General features: G+C 46.6%; 1 protein-coding gene across 1 annotated transcript in view; it reads left to right on the top strand.

Annotated features, from left to right (window-relative positions):
- SH3RF1 (SH3 domain containing ring finger 1) overlaps positions 1 to 12,179 on the top strand; it is a 164,458-nt gene that overhangs the window by 136,521 nt on the left and 15,758 nt on the right. The window contains exons 8-10 of the mRNA XM_084760661.1: positions 1,014 to 1,184; positions 4,821 to 5,080; positions 6,377 to 6,735. Of these exons, the coding sequence (XP_084616787.1) occupies positions 1,014 to 1,184; positions 4,821 to 5,080; positions 6,377 to 6,735 (790 nt within the window). The remainder of the gene's footprint in view (positions 1 to 1,013; positions 1,185 to 4,820; positions 5,081 to 6,376; positions 6,736 to 12,179) is intronic.

The following is a 12,179-nucleotide window of genomic DNA, read 5'->3' on the forward strand; positions in this document are numbered from 1 at the left end:
GAAACTTCTGCCTGCATATATATAGTTAGTAAAAAAAAAAAAACGTTAAATGGAATGAGCCTGTTACGTGGCCGTCCTGCTGAGAAAAGGCCTTTTGCAGGTTAGGGAAATTTCTGTTTTCTCCTTTATAGGTTGTCTGCATAGAGAACAGCTTTTCTTTTGTGCAGCCCCCTCTGTGACCCTTTTGTTTTCGTTTTTTGCCCCTTGCGGAATGAACCGTAAAAAGCACCAAGGTGCTCTGCACACACCAGGTCTCCTCGCACATAAGTACGCGTGCGGAGAGCTCTAAGTCCCCAGCAGCAGGTACCCAGAAAGGTCCAAATGGCCCTGTGCTCGTAGGAGGCTTGTGCTCTGTGTCTAATCTGCACCTGAGGGGTCAGAGCACTGGCAGATCACAGGTCAGCTGCCCGCCTGGTTCCTCTGCGTGGACAGGCACCTTGCACCTGGCCGCTGTTTTGCGCTCTCTATGATCTAGACTTTCTGTCCCTTTGACTTTCCCTAGTACAGTCAGCTTCGTGACTGAGCTCAGAAATGCAGGCGCAGCCTAAGCCTGTGGGTTCAGCACACATAGAAGGCAACATGCTGTGTTTCCCAGTGGGATTTGATGCCATATGTCCTCATCTGGGGCTCGCTCCCCAGTCTAACAAGTGCCAGTTGAAGAGCTGAGTTTCCCCCCATGGGCTCCTAATCCTCAGCCTAAGACGCCCTTGGAAACTGCATTAATTCTTTCATAACACATGGCTGTCATTTGGGGAGATAACCATTCCCACACCAGGAGACCTCTTAATCAGGAAGGCCTCTGCCTGCGGTTAAAGTGCACACAGCAAAACCTCTTTCCATGGAGACTTGCCAGCCATACTTGAGGGTGAAGATTTTACGTCCTGTCTTGTCTACCTTTGCGGAAGATACTCAAGACCTTATGCCAAGCAGGAGTTTGGGGATCTTAGGGTTTGTCTGTTAGCCTGAAGTTGTTTGTTGTTTGTTTGTTTTCTTCCTTTTCTTTTCTGTTCTAGCTATGTTGCTATATACCCATACACTCCCCGGAAAGAAGACGAACTGGAGTTGAGGAAAGGAGAGATGTTCTTGGTGTTTGAGCGTTGCCAAGATGGCTGGTTCAAAGGGACATCAATGCACACCAGCAAGATAGGTGTTTTCCCTGGCAACTATGTGGCACCGGTCACCAGGTACGACGCTGAATCGGTGGTTTTCTAAGTTCTAGACAGGGGCTCTTTGTTCTCCCGTGGGCTTGTCAGCCTATTCAGAGCCCGGCTCACGTTATAATTACCTGTTGTGTAGCCAAGGTTTGTAAAAAAAAATCCATATCCATATCTGCTGAAATTTCTTCTAATACCAAGATTCTTAGCTCACTTTTCATGTGGATATGTGTTAAAATTATAGGTTTCTACCAATAAATGTACTGGGGTATAAGCTCTTTGCTTTAATTTTATATGTGAAAAGACTCAACTGTGCCATTCTCGGTTCTTTTCTCCTAAAGATATAAAAGGCGTAATATTTGAAGTGAACAAAAGCTATATTATTAGCGGTTACATGTCTGTGCAATGCGCCAGACAGGCAGATCCCTAAACATTACACGGTTGACTCTTGGTCTTCAATTCTCAAATGTGGTTGCTCCTGTCATCCTCTCATTTAATAAATGGGGAAGTTGAGGCACAGTGAAACTAAAGAACTTGCCTGAGATCACTTTGTTACGAAGTGCTCAAATCCACACTGATGAGGTCTGCCTTCATTTCATTAACTTTGAATTAATTACCTTTGAATCCTGCCAGTTAATCTTGGTAATACAGTCAAAAATAAAAGTTGCTTGAATACAGCATAAGTGAAGATTGCTTTGCTCTCCACAAGTCATTTCCCAGTTTTTGAGTTTCACAATTGATGATATGCTGGCATTAGTGGACAGAGGCAAGGGGCTTTGTTAAGTCCTGCCTGTGTGGGATGCTCCGCTCCCATCATACTCTCTTCCATCCATTCTGTTTCTGTGATAACCCCCCCCTGACCAAAAGCAATTTTAAGAGAAAAAGGTTTGGTTTTTGCTTACAGCTTCAAGGCACAATTCGTTATTGAGGGCAGGAACTTGAAGGCAGGCCTGATTGCTAGTCCACACTGCATCCCACCCACCAGGGAACTGACATCTGGCAAGTACCGTAGTGGTTACTTCTTGATGGCTTGTAGACGGGTGTCAGTTGAGCTGTCTGTCCGTACCGTCAGGACCACATGATCACGGCAAACCATAGTTTGCCCAAAGTCATCTGGACCTCAATTAACAAAAAGAGATAACTCCCCAGATGTATATGCCCACAGGCCAGTTCCTCAGCTGAGGCTCTCCTTTCAGATGCCTCGAGGCTATATCAGGTTGACAGTCAAAGCTAGCCAAGATGCCCTCAAAAAGGAATAGCATGGGCCAAGATGGCATTCAGGCTAAGAAGCCTGATGTGTATGTTGCACACATGTACATGCTTACGTGCATACAAAACTCTCTTTTTTGCCCCCCAAAGATAGGGTGCCTTCTGGTCATTGAGGAAAGTAGCCTTGAAAGCCGAAAGAAATGACCTATAATGACATTAACACTGCCCCAGATCCTGCTCACTGACTCTTAAGAAGCAAATCAGGTCTAACGATGTTAAATCACGCCTCCAACCTCCTGATTCTAAACAAATGGCTTAATGAAGCGACATGTTTGTCAGCTGTTGTCCTTGATTTATAGGCTGGCCAGCAGCCTAATCAAATGAAAATCACTATTGTTGCAGATGGTGACAGAATGTTAGCTTTAATTTGACTTGCAAATTTTTAATCAATATAAATCTTCTTTTCTGTACATGTTAAAATGTACATCCAGGGTCTGACACATCCAAAAAGTGGCAACCAGAGCCTTCCTAATGCAAACATATATATGGTCATTGTAGCTATATATATGTGGATATGTAGATATATACACATACATGTATATCTATATATAATGCATAGAAACATACATGTATATCTAACACATTAAATAAATATTTATACATGCACACACATACATACATACCTATATATAGAAATACATATATATTATTAAATAAAAGAAGCACAATAAGTAATAACGAGGAATGAAATTAACAAAGGATCATATTTTTGCAAGATTCAAAACCAAATTGTTAAGAGCCTCTTGTGCATCTAACTCTGGAGAAATGCTTACTCACAGCAAATGCTCTGTAATTCACCTTTGTGAAAGGATTATCTTGCTCGTGAAGTATTAATTCTAGATTAATTATAAAATCTCTGTACACAGAATCACTATTTAAATGAACTGGGAATATTTTAAAATGTGCGTTACACAAAACTACTCCATACTTGATTAAACTCAACTAATTAGTAAATGTTTAGAACTGGCTATATTGCTGTAGTTAAGATAACCATGGGAGAACAGAAAAGAACCCTTCTGCACTGGCCTGGACTCTTTAAGAATGTTTAAAGGAATATACTATTTTATATTTGAATTCAGAGCTAGTGTCAGAAATGAAAAGTAATTTTAGCATTGAGAAGGAAGACCTTGAGTATTTCCTGAACATCAACAATGTTTACGTTCAGAATTTTAGATGCACCAAGACAGGAAAGATGTTTTCTTTAAGGCTGTCAAATGCAAGTAGCCAGGACACCTGGGATGTGGCATTTGTATGGTTTCTGATTGTGTCATGGTTCTTCTTGCTATAGGTAGTTTACTGTATATACATGCAATAATATAAATGTATATGTAAAAAATAAAAGTTTTTTTTAAAAAAAAAGAATGTTTATATTTGAAGTGGGTGTCTACAGCAAAGCAGTATGTGCTCAGCATGACAGTTCTGTCACCCTCGGGGACTCACAGCGGCTCTGTGACTGCCTGCAGACGATCAAGCCAGCCCAGATCACAGGGTGGATGGGTGGGGCGAGGGGCTCATGGAACCCCACCCATAGCTGAGGAGCTATAGACGATTGATGGTTGCCAGGAGGGGAGATTGTCTCCAGGGATGCAGACCTGGGAGGTTCTACATGGTCCTACACGTGCACATAGTGGAAGCATCAAGGGGACCCAATGGGTTTAAACAGAAGACACAGCAGCAGCCCAGAAAATGGGGCGAGAGCAGATGTGGCAATAAGATAAGGGGAGAGAGGGGAGAGAGTGAAGTGGGGGGGCTGAATGTGAGCAAAGCATGTTGTATATGTGTATGAAATTCTTACAAAATAGCTATAATTGCTTTATGGAGTATTAAAGCCGGAAAGAGGGAAGCAATCTACACGAGACAATTAAATCATAAGGCTAATTTAAGGTGATGCTTCTTGAAATGGTTGGATCTGTGCCGAATCTCAAGATTGAGATAAGTCAACAGAAAAAGAAAAAAAAGCCAACGGCATGGGCATGTGCGTACTTTGTTAGAGGCAGGTTGAGACAGTGAGTGCAGGGAACAGTGTGGTGCCAGTGGCCTTGCTCAGGATAAAGTGGGAAAATTCAAGGCTTTGAAGTTCAGTGTAGCTGAGTGGCCACAGAATGTGAAGCTGACCCTAGTAACTGCATTTTCAGGCAGATATGATGTGTGCTTTGGTGACTCACAGTGGTTCCAAGACAGTTCTCTGTCTCAGGGTCATCATTTCTTTGAATATGCTGCTCTTAAAATAATTCCATCCTTCTCCTCCTCCTCCTCCTCCTCCTCCTCCTCCTTCTTCTTCTTCTTCTTCTTTTTCTTCTTCTTCTTCTTCTTCCTCTTCTTCTTAAGGTTCTGGCTTTAAAGCTGTATTCCACTTTGCTAATAGACTGGGTATTCCATCTGCTTCTGTCTTGGCAGGGCGGTGCCAAATGCCTCCCAAGCTAAAGGCCCTGTGTCTACTGTGGGTCAGACAAGTCGAGGGGTGACCATGGTCAGTCCTTCCGCTGCAGGAGGGCCTGCCCAGAAGCTCCAAGGAAACGGTGTGGCTGGGAATCCCAGCGTTGTCCCCACGGCTGTGGTGTCAGCAGCTCATATCCAGACAAGTCCCCAGGCTAAGGTCCTGCTGCACATGACCGGCCAGATGACAGTCAACCAGGCCCGCAATGCTGTGAGGACAGGTAAGAGGACGTGGGACTAGAACTCATGAGGAAAGAAGGGGCTTACTGTCTAAGCAGGCTACTTATCTCAGGTGTTGGGAAAAATAGCCATGAATTTAAAATAATTGCTACCAGTTACAAATAGACGCGAGCAAACCTTATGACTGGTACTTCTTCGTGACTGTGGCAGATACTCCTGGCAGAAATAACCAAAGATGAGGTAAAGTTTATTTGATAGCCAGATTCTGTCACTAAAGGTCTATGGTGAAGTAGAGTATACCAGAAGAGAGGGTTTGGTGGGGCAGAGATGCTACCTTTGTACTGGCCACAAAGCATAATGAAAGGACCAGGGCAAGATATACCGTTCTGAGAGACGCCTCAGTGGACTGCTTCCTCTTACCAGGCTCCACCTTCTAGTAGCCTGATGCCGAAGTTAGCACCCTCGTGACCAGGTCACCCCTTGGATACAACCACCAGCTTCTGACCAAGCCTTCTACACATAAGGGCCTTTCAGGGGACATTTTATAAGTGTTTGCTTGGGCTAAGCACGCCCTACACATTAGTTCAAACCTAACAGATCTCAAGTCCAAGAAGAATTAGGTTGGTCCTGAGAATGCGAGTGGTTCAGTAGTTGGAACATGCCTTCTGTAGTCAAGATCCTATCTCCGATCTCACCGTTCCTAGCTGTGTGACTGCTGCGTGATTCTCTGCTAAGCACTGTGCTGGTTATTTTTGATGAACTTAGTCACAGCTCTATTTTAGACTTGGTGGGAATTCAAGTGCCTCCCTTAATTCTGTAGCGTTGAAAGCCTACAAGAGTCTTGGTAACAATAATGTAGTATACTAAATACACGTGAATGCTATCAGAAATAACATGAAGAAAAATGGCTGAGAGGGAGAGAGAGAGAGAGAGAGAGAGAGAGAGAGAGAGAGAGAGAGAGAGAGAGAGAGAGAGACTAACAAGTAAAGGATTTAAGACAAGTGTGGTTCATTTCTTTGACAAGCCATCAGACACTGGCCTAGTATCTTCAATGTGGTGGGTAATTATTCTTCATAAGGCCTTGGGCGATGGTGACAGCATATCTTCCAAAGTCCTCAGTAGCCTCCACTGCTCACCTGGAAGGGAAGTAGCATCCAAGGATCCAGCTGGGACTTATGTGATTTAAACTGTCCTACATCCACTCTTCATTGCAATAATCGGCAATAGTGACCTCCTCTCATTTTGGTCAGCGAAAAGACCAAGACTCACGTTTTGGTAGGCAGTGTGCATTAGGCCATTGACCCTTTCTCTGTTTGATCCCTCCTGTCGTCTGTCAGTTGCAGCACATAGCCAGGAACGCCCGACGGCAGCAGTGACGCCCATCCAGGTACAGAATGCCGCCTGCCTCGGTCCTGCATCCGTGGGCCTGCCCCATCACTCGCTGGCCTCCCAACCCCTGCCTCCACTGGCGGGCCCTGCTGCCCACGTTGCTGCAGTCAGCATCAATCGCACCAATGCTCCCCTGGCCTGCTCGGCAGGGGCCTCTCTGGCCTCCCCAAACATGACCAGCGCCACTTTGGAGACTGAGCCCGGCGGTCGAACGGTGACCATCCTCTCTGGGCTCCCCACATCTCCTGACAATGTTGGGTCAGCATGTGGGAACAGTTCAGCCGTGAAGCCAGACAAGGACAGTAAGGTAAGAGGCGGCCCCCTCTTTCTCCACTCAGTTACGTCCTGAAGTTTCTCACTAATAAAAGGACTTACTGCACCACTGCCCTTCAGGTTCTTAGCGGTTCATGTGCCAGGAAGACAGTGGCCCACAAACCTAGCCGTTGCCCCAGCCTCATATCTAGGCCTTGTGTTTGTCTACATTTTAATACCCCTGAGTTGCCAGGGCCCCCGAGTGGGTAAGAAGTAGGGTTTAGTCAACCCCAGCTTGCAGCTTTCTGCCTTAAAAGAATTTCTTCTCTCAGTTACTCTCTCCTCATTTTTTTTCTCTCCTCAGATTTTCATGGTCAGTGTTCTTGCTACTTGACAACTCCTTTTTTGAAAAAGGATTTTAACAGATGGAAGGTTGGAAACTGTCCATCGAGAAAGTTAATTTGCGGGGCTGGAGAGGGAGCTCAGCAGCGGAATACAGCCTAAGAGCAGCGTTTACTGTACTTAACGCTGGGCCCAGGTTCACTTCCCAGTGCTCACGTCAGGTGACCCACAACTGCCTGTAACGCCAGTTCCAGGGCCTCTGATACCCTCTCCTGGCCTCTCTTGGCATTGTGCGTGTGCCTTAAAGCGCTACCTGCAGATTTATTGTACCTATAGGGGAGGCTTCATCTCTCCTTGGGGACTTGGCTTCAGATAAATACGGTAGGAAGCCCTGTGGTTGGGCTTGGAGACAGGCGGTTGAGGCAAGAGAATAAAATTGACCATGACTAAGCGTGGATGAAGTCTGGACAGTTGTAGCACCGGCTTTGACTTTTCCCTCAGGAGGCCATGCATTTCCCATATAGCTATGGACCCAGGCTCTGTGGTAACGTATGGTTGCGCTGCATAAACGGCCAGAGAAGCCCGTAGGTAGAACTTTATAAGGAAATAAACTTCATAGCCTGCTGACTAGTTAATATTTAATTAGCTATTAACACTAACCTTAAGAAGACTGTTATCTGCTCGCTGTTTATCATTAACTGTGTTAAACTGGTCCTCAAACGGACATGTTCAACATCGGATTTTCAAAGAATTGGTTTAGTAGTTTGAGTGTTAAGGCTTGGGTGGGTGGCCTCGGTCACGTAGAACAAGGGCTCTTCGGTTCATGTAAGAGAACTCACTGGCAAGTACCCGGCAGGATAATAGCCCTTAAAGAAGTCTTCCTCTTGGTGCCAGGACCCGCCTTTACTACTTCCTTACTAGCAGAAAGGACTTTGCACCTGAGAGGAAGTGAGGACTTATCCTCATTTTGGGTGGACCCAATGTCCAATACGGGAATTTTCCTGAAAGAGGAGGGCAAGAAGGTCAGGGCACTAGAGCTGGAGATGGGTAACACACAGGTGGAATGGCATCAGAAATACGTCACAAACCACAGGATTCGGGAGGGTCCGGGAAGCTAGAAGGGCCAAGAAACCCGGACCAGGAAGCAGGCTTTTCCCTCTCATGCCCACAGGGAAGGGGGGCCCCCTGCAACATCTTGATTTTACGGTCTGCTTTTTCTTTTTCCCACAAAGTTGGCAGTAATTTATTTCAGTAGCCACTCACATACGACATTAAGTGTCATTGCTTTGACTGCCCCATCAGTGAAAAAATGGCCTTTGAGCTCTTCCTGGACGTACCACTGATTCCGCGTGCTGTATCTCCAGATGATTCTCTTGCCCCCGGCAGTCACTTGTTAAACTTATCAGAAGTTCATAGGCCACGGATGTCTCCCTGCCCCCCTTCATTTTAAGAACCTCCCAGAGATCACTGTTCTCCACAATGCCTTGAGGTATTTCCATAAACTGAGAACTGTACTCTTAGGTTTTTGTTTAGTCCTCTTGTCACAAATTACATATTTCCCTTCATAAACCCACTCCAGATTCGCCGTAGACACTTCTGGGTGATAGTAATTCGGTAACGCCATGACTACCATCCCTTATAGTTGTGTCTCTGGGGCTGCACTGTCACCTGGCCCCACATCCTCATAACACAGAAGCTGTTGCCAGGTGCCACGCTGCGACCCAATAGCTGCTACATCACTTCTGTTGTTATTTATCGGTAGTAAAGTCTTCTGGAAGAGTCTCCTCCTTTAGAGTCTTACTTATACCTGTAAGTGCTTGTAAACCTTCCTGTAATTCCATCCAAGAATTTCCCAGATGGTCTGTAAATTGCTTTAGAGCAGCTATAACTATAAAAGCCCATCTTAAAAAACAAAAACAAAAAAACTGATCAAACATAGAGTCTTTAGCCTGCCTGGGTTCCTAACTTTCTAACTGGGTGGGTCAAGGGACTGGCCCTAGGAAGGATGGACCACCTATAGGAAGGTGAGCTCGCCTTAAGTCGTGATAACTGGTTAGGTGAGATAATTATTCCTTTAGTGAAGAGCTGTACTTTTCCTTCCCAGAATTCCTGTCTCCTAGCGAGGCCCCTATAGTCTCTTATAGGTCTCTAGGCTGTGAGGTTACTTTGTGGTTAGTCTGGGCCTGTGGCCCTTTCTAACTCACAGCTTTGCCTCTTCCTTTTTGATCTCTCTCTAAGTATGCTTTCTCTGGCCCATAGGGCTTTCACTCCCTCCCTCCCTCCCTCCCTCCCCACCTCCCTCCCTCCCTCCCTCCTTCCCCCCCTCCCTCCCTCCCTCCCTGCCTTGTAGCTACTTGTCCACCGTGTCTGACCTACCAGTCACCTTCTCTCCTCCAGGCAGCTGCTGGGGCTAGTGCTGGTCTGCGTGTTCCTATTTTAACCCCAAGAGGGGAACCCGATTTCCCTGGTATTGTCTGGCAACCACAGAGGACACCACTACCCCCTCCCCCCTGAAAAAAAAAAACTTCTGGTAACAACATCTCATCTTCCATTTGATAATTAGAGCCAGACATGCCCTTCTTGCCAATTGAATTGCCCCTGATTTCAGATTCACCCAAATGGCTCAAATTATTCTTTTGCGCTTCAGCTGTTAGTTTTCTCTGTGTTGGAGGTGAGTCTGTCCTGATTCCCTCCTTTCCTCCAAGTCTGGCTTTTCTCTTCCCTTCCTCTTCCCTTACAGTGCGCACAGTAACGTCCCTACCTAACCCCCCCAGTCCCCCCCTTCACCCCCCCTCCTGCCAGGCAGGAGGTCGGCCTTCTTTTTGTTTCAGATGTAACTTTAAATAGTCCTTTAACGTCTTTTTTTCCTTAGAACTCTAGGAGTTTAAACTCATTCTGATTTTTTTTTTTTTTTTTTTTTTGCCTTCTTGCATTGTAATGGGCCATGCTGCGTTCTTTCTTTGCGCCTGGACCTTTTCCCTTGATCTTTTTGAACGTGGCCTTTAAATTTTGGAGCCCATTATGCCACTCCTTAGGGGCTCACACCAGGTCCTTTAGAGGCCTCTCCATTTTCATCCGCAGGATCATGTGTAGTTGTAGAATTCCATTTTGAGGGTCCTTCCGGTCCTCTTCCAACATTTTCCCTTTTGAACTGTGGGCTATGCAGATGTTCTCCTTAAACTTTTAAAAATCGGTTCTTTTAAATGTTAGCGCCAGCTTCTCTGAGGGAGTACTTTCTTCTAAGTTCTCAGAATTTCTCCTCCTGTCTTGGTTCTCCTCCATAAGTGCCAGGTTGATCAGAATCAAGGTCGAAGTTGCTGTTGGCCCTGCTTTGCAGCAGTCAAAGGGCACGTGTGTGGGAGATGGGGGTGATAGTTTGGTTGAGACTTGGGGTAGAGCTCTGAGTATTTGTAGTGTGGTGGCCCCTGTTCATGCTTTCCCTACCTCTGAGTGTCATCCCCACCCACCGGGCAGGGTCATCCCCATCCCCATCCACCAGGCAGGGTCATCCCCATCCACCAGGCAATGTCATCCCCACCCACCAGGTAGGGTCATCCCCACCCACCAGGCAGTGTGCCTGGGGAGATTACTGCTCTCCATGCCCAGATTAGCAGTGGGCACCCCCCACTAGGGAGCCACAGTATAACTGGGTTGTACTTTTAGGTCCACTTGCATTCTCCTAACTGGGTCCATTCTTTGACTAGTAACTTATCTGGGAGCTCTCTCCCACAAAATCTCAGGGGAACAAGAAGCTGAACCCTAGCCAGCTTTGGTATGTTTACTGGATGTGATAATAAGCTCCTGAGTTGTGTTTTAAACATCATCTCCATTTCTCCCTCACTGAAGCCCCGACCCTGCTGTCATTATTTCTCTGTCCACGGCATCCCTCTGTAGTCACCAGCTTTGCAGCTTTGTCTGGACACTTTCTCCGTTTTCCTGTGATAAGACGGTGCGCGCCCATACCCAGCTTTTTGCCCGGGTGCTGGGGATGCAGGTCCTCACATCTGTGCACATGGAGAACTCTCACCAACTGAGCTATATCCTCTGCATGCAGACATTTTTCTAGCAGTGAGCACCCGGCCTCCGTATAAATGGTGTCTCAACTCCCTCAAGCCCCCTATTTCCGGGTGGTTATCTCCCTTGGGGAGACCCCGGGCTTCTTAATCCAGACTTAAGTTTGAAGGCCTTTCCTATAACCCTCACGCAGAACATCCTGTCCCTTAACGTCTTCTCCTCTGGCCTCTTCCGTGGCTTCTTTCCCGGTTAATTCTTTACTCGGGTGGTTTTCATTCCTTGCAGTTCTTTTTTGCTGTCAAAAATAAAGCTCGCATGCATGCTTTCTTAGGGGTCTGTAGAGAGCTGCATTCGTGGTCTCTGCTCTTATTGAGAGCTGGGACCAAACTTGGTCGTTAGGTTCCCGGTCTGTACACAGACTTCAGTTTGGAGATGTGGGAGAGAGGGAGTGGGGGAAGGGGAGGAGAGAGGGAGATAGGCAGGCGGGGATGGGGGGGTGCCTCGAGAGGAGAGGGTACACCTGGTCTCATCATTCTGCAGAGCAGACTGTCATTCCCACCCCAGGCTTTCTGAGCTTCCGGCAACTCGAATAATTAATTCCTACCTCATCGGGTTGCTGTGAAGACTAAATATGGAAGTCCCACTCGTGGCATTCAACAAGACTCTTGAAACTGCTGGTGCTTAATCATCCCTAGAACTTCGTCAGGAAGCTTCCTTCAAGGAGCCTTTCCTACCCCCGCCATGTACCCCACAGCACCCCAGACTCGCCCCTTTCCTTGCTCGGTCCTCGGGCAGAGGACCTGTTGTACAGCCATGCTTGTTGGGTTAGGCACAATGCGTCCCAGGCACATCGCCTTCCCAGAGCTGAGCACGCTCTGCCTGCTTCCTGTTGGCCACTCAGAAATATTTGCTTAAATTGTGGGTGACTATTTTTAGCCACATGACTCAATATTTTTGAGATTCCCTACCGAAGGACAGTGACTCTTGCATATTAGAAAACCAGCGTATGAACTGTTGATCTGTGGGCCCCAGGAAGACTCTTGCCAATTTCTCCATGTACCCTTAAAAGACAGGAGGGAAGGAGGGAAGGAGGGATTGGGTCCAGCACGTCTCTCTCACATGTCAGCAATGTGTTCTAATGAG

The sequence above is a fragment of the Acomys minous genome (assembly GCF_964271855.1).
Source record: "Acomys minous genome assembly, chromosome: 15".
Taxonomy (NCBI): domain Eukaryota; kingdom Metazoa; phylum Chordata; class Mammalia; order Rodentia; family Muridae; genus Acomys; species Acomys minous.